The sequence below is a fragment of the Leuresthes tenuis genome, unplaced genomic scaffold (genome assembly GCF_036924035.1).
Source record: "Leuresthes tenuis unplaced genomic scaffold, fLeuTen1.0.hap1 SCAF_2, whole genome shotgun sequence".
Taxonomy (NCBI): Eukaryota; Metazoa; Chordata; class Actinopteri; order Atheriniformes; family Atherinopsidae; genus Leuresthes; species Leuresthes tenuis.
Genome location: NW_027325356.1, coordinates 17,480,695 through 17,505,475, shown reverse-complemented (window position 1 = coordinate 17,505,475; position 24,781 = coordinate 17,480,695). Strand labels below are relative to the sequence as shown.

Sequence of the window (24,781 nt, the reverse complement as noted above, 5' to 3'; positions counted from 1 at the left end):
CACGTGTCATTTTTACCTTGTGTTTATATTAGCAAACCCCTCAACTTCTGGACAAAATCCTTCTTGAGTCTTACAATAGTTCTGCCCCACAAAGAAATGACTGAAAGCCCAGTACTATGAATAAATGTGAAGATGCTATCTATCTAGCAGACATTCAGCAATTTCCTGCAATACGATGCGCTAAAACTGATTGACCAAACGATGGAATAACAGTCTGAGTCAGGAGGAGCTGCATCAATAGATTTTTTTTTCTTTTTTTTTTTAATTCAAAGTGAATCTTAACAATAATACACCATAAAGTCTTATTTTGACACTCACCAAAAGAGTCACCTGGAAAACCCGCTTAATGTGACAAAGTAGAGAAGGCTTGGTCACACCTAAATCACTGAGAACTAGAGAGGAAACACTATCGCAAACTGTAAGAGACATCACATCCATAGAGTTAGTTTTCCCAGTCCTCATACTGTAAATATTGCACAGTGCAATTGCTACATGGCAAACTAGTGTAGCACAAAATTTGAAAATAACAGAAAAAAGCAAAAAAAAAAAAGCAAATGAAACAAAAACATAAAAACAAAAAGCCACAAAAAAAATCTACAGTTATTAAAAACAGTAACAGTTCAGATTCCATAATCGGTCTAATTGATGCGCGATCTAAACAGATGATTCCATAACTTGCAGTGTGAATTAACTCTGAAATTGACAGAGATGACCAGGAGACTGAAAAAAAAACGGCTCGAGCGAAACAAACCAAACCAAACAATTACACAGTAGCACATTTAGAATAATACAGACCCTGAATTAAGAGCTCTAGAAGGATAATACCACAGCAGAGGATTATCTTTCGATATGAAAGTCGTGACTTTAATAACTGCAACTCTTACAAATGACTGCTTTATCTGGTGAATGTTACACGGATCCTTTTTAAACAAGTTACCCATAAACAAAGGTGTCAGTCAGGTGGAAAATCATAAACAGTTTAAAGATTTCTCTCCTCTTGCATCCATTTTTCTTTTCTTTTTTCTTTTCTCTTCTCCTTAACAAGTACGGGAGAGTTAATGCAGGCGCTTTGCTGGTGAATACCTTTGAGGGAGTCAAAACACAGATTACATTTCACATGCGGATTAACTGGGCAACCGTTTCAAGCACTAATCTGCCAAATTCATGCCTCGTCATCAAAAGCTTTCTTTCCCCCGTTGTGGCATTTGAATATGACTGGTATAGCATACAGCCAAGACAGGGGAAGAAAAAAAAAAAAAAAGCTCTTAAAAAAAAAACAAAAAAACATACGACCATATCAGCGTCTGTGTCATAATGTGGAGTATTGCACTAGTGACCGACAGAGACATTAAAATCATCTCCGAAACGGAGCCGTTTTCATCCAGAGGACAGACTGAAGACCGACTATTCCTGGAGGTAAAACGTGGCTGCTTGGGTGTTCGAAAGGCCAGTGTTTGTCAACCGTGCTCCGATCAGCTCTGCCACGACTTGCACGATAGAAGACACAGTGGAGCGATGTCGCGTGTGCATGCAAGGTTATGTAAAACATGGGAGATTATCTAAGAACACTTGGTGGTACAATGACCGCACAATGTAAAGTATTGCATCTGCTGTCCAGCCAGAGTGACTATCAAAGTTCAGAGCGTGTCCTGTCATTCAAAGTCTACGTGTGTGTGTGTGTGTGTGTGTGTGTTTTCTTGGTGTGTAATTACAGAGAGGCTTTTGGTGGTGGCTGTTCGAAACAAGAAGTTCCACCAAAAGCTGCTCAGGAGTCAAATTCTCTGGAATAACACCGCAATGACGTCCCATTTTGAATTTAACCCCCCCCCTTCTCTTCCTCCTCAGCCGTTACAAAGACGGTCTACACGGTCACAGACTGTTACTTTGATTTTTTTTTTCTTTCTTTCTTCGCCTTCCACCTCGAATAATGGGGCGAGGAGTCACGAATTCTCGCTTTTTTTTCGAAACTCAAGGCACATACACAGTGCTGCTTACACTGTTCTCAATTCCAATAAAAGGACACATGACAACGGCCATTTTCTTTGCACTGACAAAACGTCGTTTCGATGCGAGACACTCATAAAGGGGAGAGCGATCTGAACACAAGGCAGTTTAGGATATCAAACCTTTGACCGATATCCTAACCATTCATAACGTTGAACAGATAAAAATGGTTGCAATAAATACTTCGAATCCTTTTGACAGCAGAACACGTTGGGTTTTTGGAAAAGAAAAAAGATTTGGGCTAAATTTATGTTGCGCCGTCCAATCATCCAACCCCCCCCCTCCCCTCCCAAGCCTCACTACCTGTATAAGTGCTTAGTGGCGAGTGTGTTGCGTGTGTGACTGGTGGAAACATTACAGACGCTTTCCAATGGACACGATGATGATTTTTCTTTTCTTGTCCTTTTCTTTTCTTTTTCTCTCTTCTGGCAACTCACAGTGCTCCTGTACCTCACAAAAAGAGTACTGGTAGTACACGGTATACGTACAATGAGAAAGTTAAATCCATCCTGCAAGCTACAGCTCCAGATGTGTACAAAACATCAATATGAAAAAAAAACAAAAAAAAAAACCATACAAAACAAATTAAGTTACATCGATACATCATTTATATGCAGTGACGAGCCCGAAAGGTTATTAATAAGGATAAAATACTGATGCAAAAAAAAGACACGCACCCCGAGAAACGACAAATGCAACTAATGTTCATCATCAGCAATACAGTAGTTACAGTGACACTCCAAATATGAACGCAAAAAACAGGAAAAAAAAAAAAAAATCAAACCCACTTCTATTTCAGATAATTAGGGACCTATACAAAAACGCTAGGTTTAAACTCAGGAGAGGAAAAAAAAAAAAGAAAAAAAAAATCACCTAATTTCACAGCTATCGAAGTGGCAATCATCATATAGCAGCTTATCTATGATACATTCAAGAAAGAAATGATACGACTCGTTAAATTGCCCAATAAGCTAGACGAAGCATCGGCGTGTTTTTTTTTATCTCCAAATATAACTTTTCTTTTCTTCTTTTTTTTTTTTGTTCGTTTTTTTTTTTTTTTAATTCTAACCCCACATTCTACAACTACGGTATAACTGAGGTCGATGCAAATAGAACAGCTACCGAAATCAAAGAAATGCATTACAGTCTTTGGTGCTGGACAAGCGACTTCATTTGAAAATAAAAGACAAAGAAGAAAGAGCACATAACTCGTAAAATGAACAAAAATTAACAGAGCATATGCACACATCACCCATACAAATATATATGTATATATTTATATACACATACATGTATGTAGCCTCCCTGACGGAATGTATAAAACAAGCAGTCGACACCAATAAGTCTTAAGCCTTTAACAAATGGTATAATGTAAAGGGAAAAGTTAACTTTGTCACACATGCATAAATGAGAGAATTGCACACAATTAACTCACACCTTATCAAGCATCTTTACTAAATAGTCTAGCTCTATAATATATGTCCATATATGTGTGTGTGTGTATATCAAATACTGCACGGTTTGCTCAGGCTTAGAAGATTCCATACCGCAAATTCATTTGCATTATTTTTATTTTTTTTTCCTTACCTAAATCAAAGCCATGCCTACCACACGTCTACACGTCTAAAAACAAAGTGAGAACACTCCAAAAATGAAAGTACGAGGACAAAAAGAAGAAAAGAACCAAAACCGACGACTATTTAGATTGTATTGCAGTTTCGAACAGTACAAATACTGTTAGTAGTAAGGTTTTCACTAAATAGAAAGTGATTATCAAATATTAAGCAATACTCAGTACTTGCACTTTGTACACTAGTTCGCTCAGGAACTGAGAGAATGAAAAAAGAAGAAGAAAGAAAGAAAGAAAACAGACATTTGTAAGGAAACAGCAGGCATTCGCAACAGCAAAGCATGCTGTTCTTCTTGAGAGAACAGAAAAAGTAACTCACTACACGCTGAAATATACACCGACTCCAAAAAGTAAGCACCGCTATCCGCGATATATCGTATCCATGCAGGCTATGCATGGACATATACACATGTATGTATATGTATATATATATATAGATATATATACATATACACTCACACATAGGATGCATCGATGATTGGAATTTCAAGTGCTGCAGTCCAGTACATTAATATTCATGTATATAGTCATATATAAGTAGTAACATTAACAACCTCAAATATGTAAGGCACTATGGCTGGGGGACAGTTATACAATGCAGCGAGTCTCGTGACACAAACAATAGGAGCAACGTCTATGCATCTTTCCGTTTACATTTTTGCTCATGCAAGACCACATGCAGCGTGAGGAACGACCCTATTTAAAAATCGGATTAATTGACTTGACATTGCGAACACCGAAAGACACCGAAAAAAGGTACAAATACTTCAAACGCAGTACAACGTACACCGCGGACAACATGTGCATCTGTCGATCTAGAACTAGAGACTGGGATGGCTTTACAAATACGGATGTGTCTTGCACATGTAAGAAGGCAATATAGAAAAATAGCTGGGATCAGGGGGGGTGCAAAGTCTAACTATTCAACAACACCCCAATTATTTACCTGTCTTGAGGAGTATTCGTAGAAGATCCAATGCAAAGATATATCAAATGTGCAAAACACATTAAGTGTGAGTTTAACTACTCATTCATTCAATCATTCATACATTATTTCCTTCTTAATTTTTGCCTAATCATCTCCGCCATTTGAACTCTTTCTCTTTTCTGGTTTTTTTTTTTTTTTTAAAGCTTGAAGTTCAATTTCACCCAAGTCTACATGATTCAAAAAAATAGCTTGCTTTCTCTGTGGTTGTGCCATGGTTTTCCGAAAGGAAAGCCATGTTGTTTTGTGGTTTAAAGATTCCGCCCCGCTCACTTAGCCCTCGGGTGGTATGAAGGGTACCAGAGCGACCACGCTCAGATGTAAGGGTACTGGTTTATTTTGGTAGGGCTGAGAGGGAAACTGCCGTAAGCGGGCGAAGCAATGTAGGAGTGCGGGGGAAAGAGGGGCTTGAATTGGCCCTGGGGGTGCAAAGTGGGCGAGGGCAGCAGCCGGGGGTTGATGCCCACAGCCACTTGATGCACGATGCCTGCTGGGTGGGAGATGCTGTAGGTGGGCTGGAGGACGGGACGGGAGGCGCCAGGGGAAGCCAGGAGGTGGGCCACAGGCGCAGCTGTAACCAGAGGACCAGACGGAGGGTATGACAGTAAGGTGGGCTGGGAGTGCGGGTGGCCTCCAAGATGGGGGTGGGGGCCCGTTGTGTGGTTTGGGCTGCTGTGGGAAAGTGTGAATGTGTGCCCATGCATGGTTGGAGGGATATAGGCCTGTGGTCGCCGATGGGCAAAGTTGCTGTTCCATTCCTGGTGGTGGGAAGTGAAATGCTGCACCTGAAGGAGAGAAGAACGATATCCTAAAAATCCAATTCACCATTTCCATAAACACGGCGTTACGCCTTTATCGGCCACTAGATGCTGCTGTCTCTGAGTTTTTAATCTCACATCTTTTAACGCTCAGACTGCGTCGTCATCTGCTTTTGTACCAATATAGCGGTGCATTCCACGCTATGCAATAAGACGCCAAGAATACAGTAAGAAAGTTACACCGAGTGTGAGAAACTCGGCGCTCAGCTGTTAGAACTGTAAGCCGCTGGGGTGGATTAAGTTCCACTTCCAATATGAGGAGCGATCATGGCTGCTGCTCAGCCACAAAAAGGAAGAATTTGCAATTTAAATAAGCCCTTTATCACCTAGATTTACCAAGTGTAGTCATCACCACCTCAAGTAGTCAGACTATTCAAATTTGCCAGCTTCCAAGCAGATTCACTCCTCAAACAAAATAGATGAAAAAAAGTGTGAAAAACCTCTCACTGCAATGCTAGAAAATGTGAAAATGAAAAAAGTGGGAAAAAAACCCCTAAAAGTGACTTCTGCCTTGCATTACTTGAATACCTCCAAGTTTGGTCTTTTCTATCAAGATTATGAGATTTCTGCGATATTGCTAAGCTCACTGAACCTTAATGACTTCCCCTAAAATTCACAAATACTGTTCATTATACTTGACGGATGGAGTCCGACTTTTCTCCGCAGCCAAAAAAAAAAAACACCTTAAATTGTTAAAAAAAGGCCTTCATGTTGACCTGCTTTTTGTGCATTACTGAAAGTACTCACCTGCCCAAAGCCAATAGGCTGCTGCTGGGGCTGGAATGCAGGGGGGATTTTCTGCGGCCTGTTGAGCAGCGGAGTGGAGTGGTGATGCTGTCGCCCAGGAATGCATCGCCCTTTGGACTGGCACAAAGACTCTAAGATTGAGAGACGAGGGCACGTTACAAAGGGAAACGCACAGGGAGGACTTTATGTCAATGCAGAAAACCGGATGTCTCGCTGTCAATGTCAAAATGGAAATAACAAGCAAGCCAAAAACTAAAGATTGTATCCTGCTACAACAGGAGAAATGGAAACATTTGTGGCAGGAGGCTTTGTAGGCTTATCAAAAGATTTCAGCTGTGTTGGATCACTTCCAAACCTTAAAACAGTGGCATCTGTCCTTTGATCTAGAGGGTTTATAAATAGATATGTTTTGGGGTTCGGGGAGGGGCTTGTAACTAAGCTTTTTTCATAGAGCTTACAGCGGGGGTCAGACCATCAGCTATAAATAAAGATGGTACCACCAGAATAGAAAGCTCTGCCCTTTTATGTTGGACTTTGGTTGTGAGGGTTTGAAGGTTCGGGGAGGGTGAGGCTTTTGACATGAAAGGCCGTATGAGTCTGTATGGCTTTCTCTGAGGATTAACAGTTGAACTCTTCACTTTGCAAAGATTTATAAAAAAAAAAAAGGCAGCTCTTAATTTAACGCTGTTGCCCAGTGTCCCACTGACCACAGCTGTTATAAAGCCCACCATACATCATGCGTAACCTCCTTTTTAACACCTGAAAGAAATACTCTCCAAACGTTTATGTGTTTGAGAAAGCCCGGTCATTACTACCGTTTCTCGGTATGACCATTTCATTCAGGACATTAAACGTTACATGAAAATTACGCATGTGTTATGCCGCTTTAAGAAGTACACGTCCACACAGATGCTGCGGCTCTCAGAGTCAGTCTGGAACCAGCGTAAGAAGTGTTGAAAGCAAGCAAATATCCACTCCAGAGATCAGAGCAGATACATCAGGGCAGGTTACCCATAATCACCTGTGAGAACCTCTGTGGTCTACTAACACAGCATAATCCCAGGCCATGTGACCTGTGGAGCAGACAGCAGCAGTGGTGACTTGACCTTTGAGCTAACATGACACAACTGTGCACTTGTTAGTCGTCTGAGTCTACTTCAGATATTAGCAACAGTATTTGGAAGGAGAGAGCTTTAGATTAGGAGGGAGTGAATACTTCACTGGTAACTTCCAGGAGTATAACAGAGAAGACACATGATTCAAATCCAGTATAGTTTAACACTTGGTGCACATTTTTGGATCAGCTTCTAAGTCAAACTTAAATGCGAGATGGTTTAGTCGTGCGGGACCTTCTATGTGCAGTTTTACCTGCGTTTCCACCGACACCGGGGTTGTTGTTATTGTTCTGCACCCGCATCGGAGGCACCACAACAGTCCGGACCGTTGGCTTGCTGGGCTCGGTCTCTGGGGCGACGCACGCAACCCGAGGCCCGCAGTTCTGGTTGCTGTCGGCGATGTAGTGCCGCCCCGTGAAGGGGCTGCTGCTGTGGCCAGAGGCGTGCGAGGCGGGCGAGCTGTCCACCGTGTCACAACCGCTCTCCTGTTCGTCGTCCGACATGCTGCAAGAGGGAGACCGACCGAGAACCAACTTAAACATTTCACTTTAGTTGACATATCGAGAAACTGACTTCAAGTGTAGGAGCACAGCAGTCACTTTCTGCAGGGTTTAGTGCGACATTTTTAATACCGAGAATGTAATTGAATACCATTTCCATCATAGAGAGCAAGACATCTGTTACTATACTGACAGTAAATGACTCCTTTTCTGCTGATTTATGTAAAAAAAAAAAAAAAGCCACAACAGTTATCATTTCAGAGTTTCTAAGGATTTTTAAGTCTGAATCCACTGCCCACACTTTACCTGTTGGGGTGTTTGCAGGGCGAGGCGCTGGACTGGGCCGAGGCTGAGGAGCTGGTGCTCAGCGTGCTGTCTGGACTGCTGAGAGAACAGACTCTCTCCATACTGACGGTGCTCTGGCACGCCTCGCAATCCGCACTACCCTTACACCTGTGAGCGGGGCCAGAAATTAAACTGAGCACGTCACTTTCCCAGGCGTTTTATAAAAATACCAGAAAAGCCAACCCAGTGGTCAACACTCACTCTGCCATGGAGTGTCTCTGTGCATTCTCCTCCTCATCGCTGCTGATACTGATGACGCTAACGGTCGGGCTGGCCAGGTCAGAGATCACCATGTCCTGCCGCTGCTCCTGCGAAACGGAGAGCTCCTCGCAGTCGGGCTCCACTTTGCAGCAGTTCTCCTCGTCATCCTCCTCCACCTGCACTGCTGCTCGCTCCTCTCCCACAGAGTGTCCTTCCACTGGACATCTGGCTTCCTCCTCCTCCACATTCTTTGCTGTATCGGCCATCTTTGGAGACTGACATACTAAATTTTGGATGTTCGTGTTTTGGGAGATGTTGCTGCCCCTACAGAGAGTATAAAAAATGAATAAATAAATTTAAAAAAGAGTGACTATCTCATTTGGAAAAGCGTGTGCGCAGATGTTTCTGTGGCTTCAAGCGAAAGCCCAGGTGCCGTACCTGTTCACACAAGGCTTTGCTCTCTTGTTGGCAGCTGGCTGTGGCCACACCACATGTGCAATGCCTATGTTGATTGGCTGGTGGGTGGACATGGTCATTTGGTTGGTTAAGAATGGCTGAGGGTGTGCAATCATGGAGCTGTAATGGTTACCATGGGGACGCACTTTCCTGCAATAAGAAAACCGAACACTGCAAATCAAGCCGAAAGCTTTTAGCACCATTTTCGACAGAACAGTTCCCGTCATATATGAGTCATGAATCATTAACATTCAGGGGAGCAAGCATGCTGTATTAGAACAGTGCAGCCATTCCTGCAGCTTACCACCTGAGGGTAATAAAGCAAAAATAAATACAGAACTATACTGTATATCATAACTATAAATACATATAAAAAAGGAGACAAATAATATATCCAGGAGATTTAATCTCCTCAGACAGAAACATTTCTCACCCCCAGTCACCCAATCTCTGTGAGCCTGTCACAGTGTCGGATGCCAAAGTGGTTGGTGGTGCGGGCACAGAGGTGACCTGCTGCCAAGTGGGCACCAAGATCTGCTGTGCACGGCTCGACCAGGCCTGTTAGAGAGCAGACAAGCAAAGCAGCCGCATCAGTGCACTGATACTTCCTTCAGATGCTTTCATCAATGACTCTTTGTGTTTTTTTTGTTATTTCCTCCTTACCTGTGTGATGACTCCAGGTCTAATTTGTATGGGCTGGATTGAGGGCGCTTGAGTGACCAGAGGTACGGAAGCCTCCATACGAACAGAGTAGCCAGCTGGTTTAGCTGCGTTGGTAGGGATACCTGCGACGTCAAAGGACAGGTCAGCAAACGAATAAGACATATTAAGTGTAGTCACAAGAAAGAATAATAGACAATCCAATAGATAATAATAGTGCTATCCTAGCACTTACCTTGTACTTCCCTACCCCCTCTATCTCTGCACTTTATCTTTGTGCACTGCCTACACCCTATCTCTACTCTGTCACCTCTGACATAGTCAGACTAGTGGGTTCCTTCTATGTAGTTTATTGTTAGCTTTATATAGCTTGTTAAATCTTCATTTGTAAGTCGCTTTGGATAAAAGCGTCTGCTAAATACATAAACATAAACATAAACATAAACAAGTGATCTCAAGATTTATTGTGCATGTTCTACCTTGTATGGTTGGGGGACACAGAATGAGTGCCTGCTGAAATGACTCGTTGCATCCAAACTGGCCACTTCCTGCCTGCAGTGGTATCCCAGGGTGCATTACGGAGGGTGCCGATGGGGCTAACCCCTAAAGAAGGAAGGCAAAAGAGTCATGACCGTACCTTTTCCATTGTACTGAAAATAATCAACAATAGTATAATAGAGCCAGTAGATGGCGACATCTCTGTGAACAGGAGTTTGTTTTTCAGACGAACAGAACCCAGCCTTGTTCTAGCATCAGTGGGTGAATTGTTAACTAGAGGCATAGTGCTTGCTTATCAGTGAAAAGAAACTTGACACAACACACAGCTGAAATGCATGTTCGGGGGCCTGAATCAACGCATATTCAAGGCCCATTTGGTTATTTATCAGATGTTGGATAAGCAACCAAATTAAATATTTAATCACTTCAAGGAGTCCATCTCTGCTGCTCAGCCTTCATATAACTGGTATCCACTTATATGAACCTTCTTCTGAATAGACCTCCACATTGATAACATTCTTGGCAACATTCTTCATCCCATGGCTAAAACGTGGTTTTAAAACGGCATATTTAAGAGTTGGTCAAACGATGTCGAACTTACTCTTTACGACGACCCAGAGGGCTAAACAGCTGAAAGCATGTGCCTTTACTTTGCTTCTCACACTGCTCCCGTGCCTGGGTATAATCACATTTAATGGATAACGAGAAATAGGGCTATATTGTTCCGCTACAGCTCCCGAATGTGGCCAAACCCCCCCCATACACATGATAGTGAACACAAAGCAGCCTTTCAAACGGGTAATATGAAAAACAAGTCGCAACATTTTCCTGTAAAGTCTTCAGAAGACGGTTAACCCTTTTCTGTACTGCGACAGATAAGTAAGAGAAATTAAAGCCCGTCACTTTCATTGTGCAATGCATGTGGACAAGTGTTCTTTCTAAAATATTTCATTCTAAAAAGGGACTAAAACAGACTCCCGGTCTATTTTTATCTGTTCTGCTGAGCAAAGATGTAGTTACCCCTGCCATATTCAAATACTGGTCGTTTTAAAAAATTTAAAAATTAAAAAAAAAATCATCAGATTGGTGCCATTTAAGTAGTGTTAAAGAATGTTTTGCATTACGAGGATCCAGAACCAAAAAAATAAAAAATAAAGGGGGTCAGCTCCTCTTTTCTCCTCAGCAACAACGCTGGTTTGCACTGTTGCCATGACCTCGCAAACATGACGTGATTTTGTTGCCATGACAGCAGTGCTGGGACGCAATAAGATGGGCAGGTCGGCATACAAAAAGGCAATAAAGGCAAGGAAACAGTCTTCATGAGAGCAAATAAACAGAACAGAACATTAGATGCAAAGGACCCGCATCATCCGTGATTATCATGTCACTCCCTTTTCCAGATATTTTTTTCTAGCATTTCCAATTGAGAAAAAGGAAAATGAGCGATAAATGTGAAACTACGTCCTGAGCCGCTTCTTTTCGTCCCCTCCTTTTCTAACATGGTAATTCCCTGATCTTAGGATAAGTGTAGCTTATCTTATGAGTTAAAAAACAAACCACAGGTGTGGAATGGGCAGAACCCAGAGCAAATACACCCTGAGGAGGTTACCTGAGCGTGGACAGCAGGAATCTTGTTGAAGGGGTGGTTGGCTGAGGCAGTAGCGGTTGTAGTTACAGGTCTGACGAAAGGACCTTTGTTTCGATTGGTAGCCTCGTACACACCGGGACGACTCCAGCAAACATCCATGATGTGGAAACATGACTTCACACTACAGATAGGAGTGACATGGAGAATTTACGTCATGCAGGCCGGTCTATCAAGAGCATGTCTGAACGTGCGAGGCAAAGCGAACTCACTGGTTGCTGTGGGGAAAGTCGAGCAGGTGTTGCATGGTCACAAAGGGGTGGATGAGAGCTTCGGCGGGGGCAATCCTCTCTTCCGCGTCAATCAACAACATCTTCTTCAGCAGGCTCACAAACTCCCGCCGGTCTGCCTTCTCCGCTAGCAAGTCACTACCTTCCAGATTCATTATCAAGTTCACCTGAAACACAGAGGTTAATCGGCAGAAAATGTCACATTACAACACGCTCTACTGGTTGATTCAAAGGATTTCATAGGAAACCCAGTTCCTATAAATGCCAAACTGTTAAGACATAAACATGAATTCACAAGAATCTCCTTTGACCTGAAAACCAAAAACCCCCTCAGATCTAAAGAAGCACTGATAGTCACCAGTGGGAATTTCCACGGTCTGTTCCGAGTGAGTGAAATCTGAACCTTTACTAAAAAGTTAAAGTTTAGCATTTAACTGAGGGGAAAGCAATCTTAGCAATCCTACTTCTTATTTCACAGTAACAACACGTGTGTGTTCCGTTTGCCTCATACAACTGAAGGGGTGCTTCCTCTGTTTGAGGCCTAGTAGCACAGGGCCTCTAAACATCTGCTGTTTAACTTCCTTTCACGTCCTGTAAAGAACACTGCGGCGAGCGGGCGGCTTCAACATACGTGCGCTATGTCATCCAAACAGCTGAAGATGTACTTCCTTGCTTCCTTTGATTTCATTCCCGTCTCCGTCTCGTGCTCATCTGTTGACTGCAGAACAAGAAAACGTTTAATGAGGGCCTCGAGTGGGAATTTGGTGCAACAGCTGCTCCGCTCCCTCCTAGTACAATTATCCTAGGTCATGTTCTTATGAACTGACCTACTAATGTTTGGAGGAGGAATTGGAAAAGAAAACATTTATTTTCACAGCTTCGAATTCTGGCATCGTATCTCAATTCAGTCACTGCCTCTTTATCATTAACTGCAGGCACCGTTTGCCCGTGGAAAGGAAGCAAAAAGAATTGGACATTGACTTAGAGTTGACCTGTGATATTCACCTTGAAATGGAGGCTGACTATTATTACGCGTGTGGCTTATTAGATTAGCATCGACTTTGGTTATATGGATCCAACATTTAAAAAGGCTTGAGATGTCTTTGTTCTCATATTACTATTATTATTAGAGAGAATCCTTTCCCTCATAGTTCACCGCTGCTGTTCACGTCACAAAGCCCTGAGGGAGCAGTGATGTAAAAATGCCTGGAGGCCAGAACAGCTCCGGTTCAGTGGGACAAATATGGCTCCGTTTAGCCTATTCAGTTGGAACTCGAGGACACACGTGACCTTTGTGCACATAAAGTATGTGTTAGGACACTGTCATTTAAAGTATTGGGTATTCAACAACAAGAGAAGGCAATAAGAGCATAATAAGGTCTAAAAGTCTCATTGCTCTGGGTTCTTTGTAGATGTACTCAACTCAAATCTATCCTGTTGGCCAAAACAAGAGGAGAGATGTGTTGTTTTGAACAAGTAGTCATATGAAGCCATATTTCTGAGGCGTGTAAATACTCCTCACCTTTAGTCTCCATGCTGCATAAGGCGAGTCCGACTCTTTGCAAAAGAATCTCGTCGTCTTTGTGCCCACATTCAGTAAATGCTCTCCTGGCAAACCTTGCGTCTGAGAGATGTAGCGAATCTAATGGAAACGGGGGACAAAGAGGCTGTTAACAAAGGAAATATCTTGTAACCGACTCTCGTTTTTGTTTAAGGTGACATAAAAAAAAAGTTTGTAAGAAAAAAAAAAAAGTTGAAAAGATTTTAAGATGGCTTGTTCCTGTAAAAACTCTAAACTCAGCCATTGTGCTGAGTGCAGTTGGAGCTGATGATCTCTGAGAGATTCCGGGGCTCTGTACACGTAAACTCTGATAAGGAACAAACACTTTCAGTGCAAAATGCTTTCCTGGAGAAAACGATGCCAGCCAGACGGATGCTGTGGGGCAAGAATGTCACACACAGGTTTATGAGAGGAGAGAGCCGAGAAGCCTGACTGACGTCAATCACGCCCAAGTGTTAAAAACAACAATCATGAGAGATTCAGCGTGGCAAAGGAGCACCGACATGCCGAGGGAAGGATGAAGATCCCCGAGAAGCCATTACACAAATTCATAGCATTTAGGAGATGAAGAGAACACTAAATATGCAATCTGAAGCTAACTTTGATAGTTGTGAGGCAGACATACCTGTGTCACATGTTATTTAACTGCAGAAATGCTGTTGTGAGAAGCATTTGCTAATTTGCTCTATTCAGCTTTCATGACAAGTGTCTGTGTGTGAGTAGGACGTTCTGTTCATATTAGTTAGCTGCTTATCATAATGGTTAGAATATTGTAATGCATTCCCTGGGGTTAGGTCGTGATGGCATGCAAGATGAAGCCTCATTTGCACAGAGATTTGGACGGGATATTAGACATTTCCAAGCATCCCATGATTACGCAACATATCATGTCACTGTCCCATCTTGCTTTTCTCACTTTAAAAAAAAAATGCTCCTTCTAAGCAAGTTACCCAATACGGGCAGATTTAGATCCCAATTTCTTTTCCCTCTCAAATTTTTTGTACAGCCTGGCATTCGCCGCTTTTCATAACCCAACATGGCATTACAGAACATTCGGCCCTGAAAGTCCCCTCCCGTCACCCTGAGGCTGCGCGACGTCACACTAGATGTGCGGAGCGGGAAAGATTCTTGTGGCCTCGAAAAAAACACCTCGGTTTCCTCGACGGACTGTTTTCCGCACAGAGCTTTGAAACAAACTGGTGCAAAAGCCACGATTCTGCAAAGTAACTGTCGGCATCGAGCAAACCTGGGACTGCTGCAGAGCAGGCAGGAAGCGCAGGCAGCCTTTATTTTACGGCCTTAAAAAAAAAAAGAAAAAAAAGAAAGCTTTTTAAAGCGGTCGCTCACTGTAACAAATGAGAGAGAACATCTCCTCCTAGAATCACACAGCTGTGTTCTCCTACACGTTTGTGACACTAAAGAGGATCATTCCTTCCACAGCCTTCACATTTCTAACCTCAACAAACCTAAGTTTTTAAATAAATTTATTTTTATATACACTGGCCCGCCAACATCCTCATATTCTCAAGCTTGGCTGTGTGCCGAGAAAAAGAAGAAGAAAAAAAACTGAATATAAGTAAGCTTATGAACTGACTGCCATGACTGCAGCACCTGCACCGTACCTTAGGAAGGAAGGTAAAGGGAGGAAGTGTAAATAGGACAAAAACAAACCTTCAGATGACAAAATTATAGAGGACAGAGTTCACCGTCCTCGGCTAATGTGATAGCCAAGAATAATGAGCCCCTGCCTGAACCGCAGGGTTTGTCACATCAAAGAGATGAGAAGTCTTGTATACTCGTGGTGTAAAAGATGGTGTGACTTGGGGGGGGGGGGGGGGGGGGGGGGGGGGGGGTTGAGGTAAGGAGAGGAGCGAGCGAGAGGGGAGGAGGAGGAGCCAGAGTTATAAATACAATATGCTGTGTGGGATGGAACAAGACCCCATGCAGAAAGATAAGTAGAAAAGGGGCAACAAGGCTGGCAGCAGTTTAATGACTTCCAGCCAAAATCAACCGCTAACCCCTGGATGACACCTCACCCCCGCAGTCAGCTGCTTACCCTATTACAGGAAAAGATCACTTATGATTATTCATATCTTTAACCTTTCAAACTCATTATGTTGCGCTTGGAGAAGCCAAGAAACGATCACACATATACAAAAGGACGAGTGGTCTCAAGCCTGGATAGAATGCGTCTTTATTTTTCGATGCAGAGACTTAAACAGTCTTTTGGTTACCGACGGAGCTGTGGACGACTCAGAGGCTTGCGTATAAAAGATGGACCTAGGCTCTCGATGCGAAAAGTGGAAACTGCGCAAAAGTCGCCATAAATCTGCATTGTGCATGGAGGCGAGCGGGGGCCTGACGCCTGCGGTTGCAAATAGAAGTGATATTGGATAGCAGTTATGGTAAAACATTACCCAAGGACAGATGTCCCTGTTGAGGCCCAGTTCCCACCACCGTGGATATTTTTGGCGAAGGGAGTCTTTTTCATACGAGAAATGGAGGTTTTGGGCATCTCACCCTACTCTGTGCGCGCTCACTGTTGCTTTGTGTAATGAGCAACAGACAATGGCGCCTTTATACCGGTTTTTCTGTGTCCGACTAGGTTTGCTAGCTGCATTCGGCAAAGCTGCGCCACCTTAAAAGTTTTCGCCAAAGGAGAATCAGCTGACTGGGCACGCTCTGAATGTCCTTCTCTTGTAGTCTCTAGAGTCGTTAATGGAAACTATAGCGCCGGCTTCTGGCCTGGTGTGATTATTTCAGCGTGGACGGTTATTTTTTCATAATCTGGATCTCTTTTACAGTGGAATGAATGACAAAGCTGTGACTCGATACGTCTGTGTGGTTTCCACAGCTGCCAATTGGAACCACTGCTCGCCTAAGCTAATCACAGACCAGCCAGTTTATGTGACGGTGGCTACATCAATCTCTTTTATAGAGCGCAAGTGTTGACTGAGAAAACAGATGATGGACAGAACGACTTAGTTGAAAGAAGTTTAGCTGCTCCTGTAACATGCTAGATTGCTCGTTATTTGGTCAATTCCATAACCACACAGAACTCTATTTCATGCTGATGGACAAGCCTTGACAAAGAGAGTCTCACAGCACAGTTCAGTCACAAGAAAGCTGCTGTCAAAAAAAAAAAAAAAAGAAGACAACATAAAAAGGGATCCAAACCATCTCTCAGAGGCATGGGCACTAGTGGTGGCAGTCATCACAGAAAACATCCAGGGCTTAACCCCCCCCCTCCCCACGGGTTTTAAATTCTGTCACCCGTTATATATATTGGTTTCAGATTTCTGTCCAGTAAATACTACCATTGCTCACAGTCCTTTCCTCCACATTTCCCCATAATACCTTCCAATGACACTCCCCACCTATGTTGACTTCGAGCTCCCTTGATCACCCCAATTCACACTCATCACCTCATCAATTCCAAACAGTCACATACTAAATGGAGAAGACCCCCCACCCCCCACCCCCACCCCCCCGAAATCTTTAAAGCAGCTTTGGGACATGCAGACTAGTTCCTACAAAAACAGATTATTCATATTTAGACTGGTGCCACTGTACCAGAGTCAAATCTCCTCTGGAGCTGTTGCGTTATCTCTGCTGTCACAGTTCTTCGGGGGGGTGGGGGGGGTTGAAAAATGATGCAAGGGCATAAAAATACATTGCTACGAGTGCAGCAGTGCCGAGTGCCGTAATGTAGGGTGCTGCATAGGAGAGAAGGGATCTGTGTTGGCAGCAGCCTTCGAGTAGATGGGGCTCTGCGGCAGGGGGAAAGCCGCTCAACTTAAGTCCAGATCAGTCTGGTCCAGGGAACACACAGACTCCACTGGGAAAGGGGGGGGGGGCATCCAACAGATCTCAACAGACATACCATCAAACACAAGTATATACCCCTCTGCTCACTGTAACAGACACCAGCTGCTAAAATACCCATGGTGGGTAGAGTATGTCACAACGAAGCCAATTCACACTGTGCTAAATTTCCCTTACTGTAAGTCACTCGAGCCAACTATCTCTTCATAGCTTAAACAACCTTCTCAATCTTGCTTTTTTACTCTTTAAACCTGAAAAGCTTCATCTCTCCTCACTTTACCGTCATAAGAAATTCCTCCTGAAACCAGAAGCAGGCCGAGGTCTCAGTATACATCGCGTTATGCTTCTGTCCTTGCCTCAAGTCGTTTGCTCTAAACTCAGCTGATGAGCGTTCCTTTCTGCATTCGACTTTGCAAGAAAGTGAGGCTGAAAGGAGCTGCGAATTAAATGTACAAACTTCCAACAGTGAGCTACCGAAAGGCGAGCGAAAATAATCGACTGGAAAAGCAGGAGAGGTCATGGAGAAGTGGAGAAGAAAAACAAAGACAGAGGAGAGGATGGCTGCTTCAGCAATGTAAGGATGGAGTAGGGAGGAACTGGGAGGGGACTGCCTGATAGAAGAAAAGGAACAAGATATGAGTGTAATTTGAGTGAGGGGAAGATCCACTCTGTTTCCCACAGCTTTCACTCTGATATGATGCAGGGGGGGGGGGTTGTGGATGGTGAAAGTTAAAGCAGCCGGTGCTGAGTGAGTCACATGAAAACCTGGGAAACACGTGTGAGAGGAGCACACTGCAGGGATGAAGAAACACTAAAATCATGCAAAACAAGAGCCAATGGCTGGGTTTTCTTTGTTGTTTTTTTACCTGGTCGTACTCCAGTGCCCCGGGGTAAAGAGGCCAGCCAAGAAAAAGTTCAGCTATTACGCAGCCTAGAGACCACATGTCTATGGCTTCACAAAACGGCAATCCCAGAATAATCTCTGGAGCCCTGTGGAACAGACAATACACACAATTGTTGTTCTGTAGTAGCACAATAAGAACATTTATTGTTTAATACATTCAAACGTGACATACTGCTGGCGGTATACAGTTTTACTCATAGCAAATCTTTAGCGACTCATCGATTCAGCTTTTCAGACAAAATAACTTAGTAAGAAACACCTGTTTTCAGAGTTATAGCTGCATATTTAAATAACACCTGTACCAGTAATTCAAATTCTGTTTTTCCTACCATCACAACTCATTCATGTGGGGGGTTTTTTAGGTTCTGTAAAGTAGCACCGATATCTTGAGCAGATAAAGACCCATTTTTAGCAATGCCGAGCAATTTCTGATGATGGCCACTCAGATGGGTCTGCGTGGTACATGTGTAACGCAGCCAAGTGACTTGTAAGCCAGTGTTGTGTATGTGTTAAGAGTGCCAAGCCTCAGCGGGCTGTGCCAGTGGGTTAGCGGGTCAGTCAGACGGAGATCAGAGCTTTGACAGGCTGTTGTGTCCTCTCCAGCTTGATGGAAAGGAAGCACAGTCACTACTTGGCCTACTTGCTGACTCAGTGTTCATAACAGCACTGTAATACCGCGTCACGGGAATGGCTTATTGAGACAAAATGCCTGCAAAACACGCTAACGATCAAGAAGTTTGTGATTAGGACATACAACAAAGACTGCATAAATGACAGAGCGCTGCTTTCCATCTTGGATAAGATTTCTGCCCCAAAATGACCTCCAAGTAGGGCTGCCCAAAAGACTGAAAGATGATCCTTTGGAACAGTCACTGTTCTCCTCACAAACTAAGCGGAGTTCATGTCATAACCTGATCCCAATGGCTACATGGATATTAAGCCTATTGCTCATGCCTAAAGGCCCAACTCACAAAACCCTACATCCTGTTCTACAACTGCCAGGATGAACAACAGAAGAAAAAAACAAAAAGGAAAAAGTTAGCCTTCCAAGATATGTGCTGCATCCAATGAGGGTCGTCCTACTTGTGCCACAGCCAATCGTGCTTTTGCTTTGCCGTGATGTAAAGATCATCAGATTGCCCACCCCAGCCTCCAAGATTATACAGGACAACTTCCTTTCATCTGAGAGAGAGACGCAGCATAATAAAAGAAACCTTTTAAAGAACTACAGATTCTTTTTTTCCCCAATGAAGAATTATGTCCTCTACTGGTATACGACGAGGTCCAAGACAAGGTTAAGAGCGGGTGGAGTTTTCCAATATCACTAAAATTACACGCCAACAAGAATAAAGGATAGGTCAGCGTCGCCGTTTATCGTCTTGCTGCACGCATCAGTATGCGTATGAGATCATTTGGTGATATTCATTTCAACATCCTTTGACTGCACATAAATGAGACTGCTGCCCAGAATAACAAAACCCTAAATTTACACTAGTGAGAAACCTGAGCGATGGAATTACATTTCATTTCCGTTCAGCTCACACACACGGCATACCCTGAAGAAAAGCCTTTGCCGGCACCAAACAATCCAGCGGTTTGAAATCATCTAAAGAGCGAAAGGGGGATCCCGTGTCACGGCGGTCTGCTCACATGGCATCCCATGTTTGCTGTTCAACAGAGCTCGACTTTCTGCTTTCACAGTGAACTTATTTAAAGAGATCCGGCAGGCATCTCTTCCGTGACGTCTTTTGCACCCATGTGTGAGTGAAGCGTGCGAGACATATGGACAGCAACAGCGAGCCTGAGCCCTGCTAAATTGAGTTTTAGACCGTTTTGTCACCCGGTAACGACAAATGCGCGCAAACAGTCGGTGCAGAAGGCAAAAATCACATCAGAAAAGCAACCACAGTCATGCCAGTGATTTCACCTTCACAAGTATCTCCTATTTATAAAGAAAATGACTTTCCCTGAGGGAGTTGAGGGAGTGGGGAATGAGAGGCCACATTCTAGGGCTTGGCGGCTGGATGAATATATGGGCTCTCAGTGATTGGCTAAATCCACTGGCAGCTGGTTTTGCTGGGGCGATATTTTAATATTAAGAATTTGCCGTTCAATAGATGATATCGCGGACATATGGCACGACGGGATGTCAACTGTACGAGTCTCACTCCTACCGTGTGAGCGTTAGCAGCACTGCAGCACATGTTGGAAGCTGGAAGTCACCATATTTGGGCGGGAAGGTGGAGCTGGAGAGTGAAACCTAAAACTGTCAAATATAGATGTCTTTGAGGACTGACATCCATTGAATCGCTTTCAAATCGGAATGAGTGAATGTAGCTGATGAAACCTTAATGACTAGTGGGGAAATTTTATAGCCATAGTATTTCATGAAAGAAATAGAAGCTTTTTTTAACAAGACTTAGCTTTGGACCGAGGCATGTTTTGGAGACGGCGCCCAACACTCACCGGTTATATTGCACTTGAAAGCACTTCCTCATTGGCTTAACAGCTGACTGTGGATGACCGCATCCATTTTTCTTAACGGTCTATAAAATGACAGGACTCCACTGTGCGTGCGGCACAAATAGCGCCGTAAATATACCAGCAGTTGCTAGCTGTCGGGCTGCGGAGGCTAATGGAAATGTTTTAAATATTGCACGGCTCTACCAAACATCAACACAATCACACATTTGTCAGGACGCAAGGTGGATAAATGGAATATATTGTGGGACTGAGTGGCATTAAAGGGGTTTATTAGGCAGGTCTAGTTCCTGAGAGGGACTGAATGGTGGTGAGATGGTTGGTGCCGTTTCCTCACGAGTTGTTCGTGTCCCTCTGACCAAAAACTGATCTTTCACCGGCAATGGCAGCAAAAGATCCAACTCATTTATGAGTTGGCAAGACTGAAACCATCATAACTCATTTATGAGTTGGATCGCACGCTACTTGTTCAGTCAGTACAAAGATTCACTGAATTAAAGTGTTTATGCGGGCACCGACGACCTTCTCTGGGAGTTCCACAATCAAACTGAGTGCTGCGACTATGAAAAGAATTTAATGTTATGACCTTAGAGAGGATATTTGTTCCAGTCTTTTTTTCTTTTTTTTTTTTCCTCAGAGAAACTGTTTTTTTAATAGTCACAGAAATCAAAACCCAGACAGAGAAGGGAATAATAAACATGTCAGTCTGTTCCTGGTCAGCGTAGTTACTACAGATTCCAACTAAAATTCAAGTGCAATCAGGGACACAAAGTAGTCAAATAATGTGTTTTTTTTTTTCTTTAGCTCTTACTTTTCCCCCCCGCTGGATGCACAATAACATGGCAACACGCACAATCACAAACTGAAATAAAGAGAGCAAAACAGAAAACAGCCAGTCTCTCTCCTTTCATCTGAAAGGATAAGTGCATGTTGCTATGGTTGCACAGCTCCGTCCTAATCAACGCAAGTAAAGCGTCACTGTCATCCAATGAAACTGAACCCGTTTTCCATCCTGGAGGATGTGACCAGTAAATGATCGAGGGGAAGAAGCCTTGTGAGCGTTAACAGCCACGTGCGGGAACCACAAAAGAAGAGGCCGAGCACGACAAAAAAGCCAGGTGATAGACAGGTTCTCCGGTGTCATGGAAAATGAGAGGACAGGGTGGGCACAGAATGCCAGCCAGGACAGCTGGGTTTAAAACAGGCAAGACTGAAACTGTCATAAGCAATGACGCGATGGCCCAAAGCTACACCTTAACGGGTGCTGATTCATCCAAACACAACTCCGGTTTTTTTTTTTTTTTTTTTTTTTTTTTTAAATCGTAACTGAAAACAAAAACGCAACACGATTGCACTTTCAAAGTCTATTCAATGGAGGCAATCTGATTAGAACGCCTTAGAGGACCGTAAATATACAACAGCTGATTGTGTTCATCTGCTCAGCCACAACACAGAGGGAGACGCATGTCAGGTCTGCTGACTGCAAATGAATGACTATGAAAGAGACACGAGTCATCCGCAATATCACTTTCTCCTCACAACCTCAAAGGTTTCTGTCGAGCCTCGTGTGAAATGTGCGAAACACGCGTGTCTGTAGATGGGAGGAGGGAACACAGAATCTTCAAAGAACTTTCTGCATCCGCCCGCAGTATTTTCAGTTCCTTTTTTTTTTTTTTTTTTTTTAATCCCTCCAGCTCACGGCTCACTCCTACATATCTTCAATGTTTAAATCACTCCACTTCAAATGAAAAAATGAAATGAAATGCAGCGCCTCAAAGTTAGAGATTCCGCGAATAAGCTTTCAACAGTTATTTGAATTGATTTTATTAGGGGGTTTCGGACCGACTCAGTGGAAAACATTTGATTTTAGTAAAGTCACTTAACAAGCTCCACGCTGGCTTCTTGCTTTCCTGTAAAAGAATCCACGTCTAACAAATCCTCAAGTACAAATGCTGAGCAAAACTGCTGCATCAAAGGCAGATCCTGCACCGAGGCAGCGCCGTGCCAAGTATCGCCTGCCCACGCTGCAGGTATGACACGATGACGACAAGCCCAAAATCAAACCCAAACAAGCTGGAGCACTGAAGGAATGTTTTCATTTGGAAGAGGCCGGAACACAAAAGTAGCTGCTTCCCTTCGACAGCTCGCCTCCCTTTTTCCTGCTCAGAGATCCTCCATCGTAAAGCTCCTGAGTAAGACAACAGCAGCTAGAAACCACTGCAAACACATTATATGTATGCACAAAAAAACTGTTGACTCAAGAGGGTTTGGAAGAACAAATCAAACATTGTAAAATGATTTAGCTGATCTGTTTTGATTTCCGGCCGGTGAAAGGACAAATACTGGAACAAGTTTTGCCTTCCTACTGCTTCTCACTCTGCATTTCTGTGTTTGTTATTGATAAACTGGGTGCTGCTGAGTTTCAGTGTATCCGCGGCTGCTTTGGAGCAACAGAAATGGGCGTTTGCATGACGTGGATTTGCTCTTGAGCATTTAAAAACAATGGCATGTATCGCCCTGTCCTCAACCAGCTCAGCCGTGAGACATGAAGCAAACCCCTTTCCCCAAAACGGGACTTCTCCTTTGTTATGCAGCCCATTTATCAATCTTTTTCAAGTTTTACTCCTCACCGAAAAGCAGAAAAACAAAAACCGCACTTCCACAAGTCTTACGGTTTGCAATAACAGCAGAGAAGAGAAATTAACTCCATCTTTATTCTTTATTCATGGCCATTATCTCCAAGTCCAGAAATAGCCCTGTGATCCACCCTGTTCTGTCCTCAAAGGGAGGGACAAAGTGTAAAGTTCTCATAGAAAAGCAAATAAGGGTGGCTTCACACTGAGAGACAGTCTTGCCGTTGCCACTGCATGCTAACATGTGTCTTTAAATCAAAAAGGAGAGCGAGAGAAGCTCAGCCGGTCTCCACAACAGCCGATATCAGCTTAGCTCTAAAGGAAAACCTGCAGCCTGGCGACTCCATGTTATGAGAGCCTTACTGCATCCCCCCCTCCCCCCCTTCCGGGAACTGTAATTCTACACACTCAGGGCATCCTGCATTATTAAGTGCAACACAGAGGCAGTGTAGCAAAGCTAGGAAGGAGCATGTGCACTCTGATCTGCCCAGACCTTAGATTCTAGATACAAAGCTTTAGACACATTTTACTGATGGAAACCACTCGATCTGCTGACGTGGAGCCGGGTGGAAAATCCTCCGTTGCTTTGATGGGAGACAAAGAATTTTAAAAATCGGCCTTGGCGTTCTTGGATGCCAATAAGGAAAATTCTTAGACTCAATGAATTGCTGGAAACTGACGAGTCCACTTGGAGGGATTTTTCTTTTGAATGCTGATGCATATCATTTAGTAATGCTAATACAAAAATGATTCAGCTGTAATACAAGTAGAAAATACACACAGCGGCACTGGGAATAAAGTTCCTAAGTAAAGAGCATCCCAGCCCGAGTTATGAGAGATTAGATTTCAAGGTGAACACGCATTTTGCACAATAACCACTCGTGTCCAAAGAAAAACAAGAACTCAGACTTTCTGGTATTAGAAAGGCTCTCTTAAATTTCAAGCACTGTGCGTAGTTCATTTTCTCTACCGCGTGTGAACGCCTCACCCATCGGCTCATAGCTCACAAGATCCCTGTTATTAGTATTAACAATATTCCAGCGCACAACGCCTGCAATCAGGTGGTCTCTAAGCTAACATTTACACATATCAAATACAAAGCAACAATAAACGGTCAGTTTAGCAGAGTTGACAAAACACTCATCATAAAGGGATCAAGCAGCTGATGAATGCAGCAGCTTAAAGTATATATACGAACAAAACCGTTTCAGCATTTTCACAACTGTTGTTGCCAACATTATGGACAGTTCTCATGGACACGTGACGCCCGCCAGCAACAAAGAATAGGACGAGAGAGAGAACAGTGGGCGTTTTTTCGAAACTTGTGAGCGCACAACTGAGACGACACACAGTTACAAGACATCACGTTACAAGACATCACGTTACAAGTCATTTGCACAGTCCAAAAGTCAGTAGAAATACACGACATCGCTGTCACCTGCAGCCAAGCTCTCACGTCTAATCAGTAAATAATGAGACGCCACAAAAAGAAGTTCCATAAGAACTAGCAATGATTCAAACTTAGCCAAGAGAAAAAACTGCA

At 43.4% G+C, this 24,781-nt stretch overlaps 1 protein-coding gene across 2 annotated transcripts in view; it reads right to left on the bottom strand.

Moving 5' to 3' along the window:
- Positions 1-880: 880 nt before the first annotated feature.
- The window catches only part of hipk3b (homeodomain interacting protein kinase 3b), a 37,715-nt gene continuing 13,814 nt past the window's right edge, over positions 881-24,781 (bottom strand). For both annotated transcript variants that reach the window (XM_072380428.1, XM_072380429.1), the window contains exons 3-16: positions 18,087-18,210; positions 13,357-13,476; positions 12,466-12,552; positions 11,817-12,001; positions 11,569-11,728; positions 9,941-10,064; positions 9,465-9,586; positions 9,235-9,359; positions 8,784-8,951; positions 8,346-8,669; positions 8,106-8,252; positions 7,553-7,803; positions 6,185-6,315; positions 881-5,404 (exon numbers count right to left, since the gene is read on the bottom strand). In XM_072380428.1, the coding sequence (XP_072236529.1) occupies positions 4,934-5,404; positions 6,185-6,315; positions 7,553-7,803; positions 8,106-8,252; positions 8,346-8,669; positions 8,784-8,951; positions 9,235-9,359; positions 9,465-9,586; positions 9,941-10,064; positions 11,569-11,728; positions 11,817-12,001; positions 12,466-12,552; positions 13,357-13,476; positions 18,087-18,210 (2,539 nt within the window). In that variant the 3' untranslated portion in view covers positions 881-4,933. The remainder of the gene's footprint in view (positions 5,405-6,184; positions 6,316-7,552; positions 7,804-8,105; positions 8,253-8,345; positions 8,670-8,783; positions 8,952-9,234; positions 9,360-9,464; positions 9,587-9,940; positions 10,065-11,568; positions 11,729-11,816; positions 12,002-12,465; positions 12,553-13,356; positions 13,477-18,086; positions 18,211-24,781) is intronic.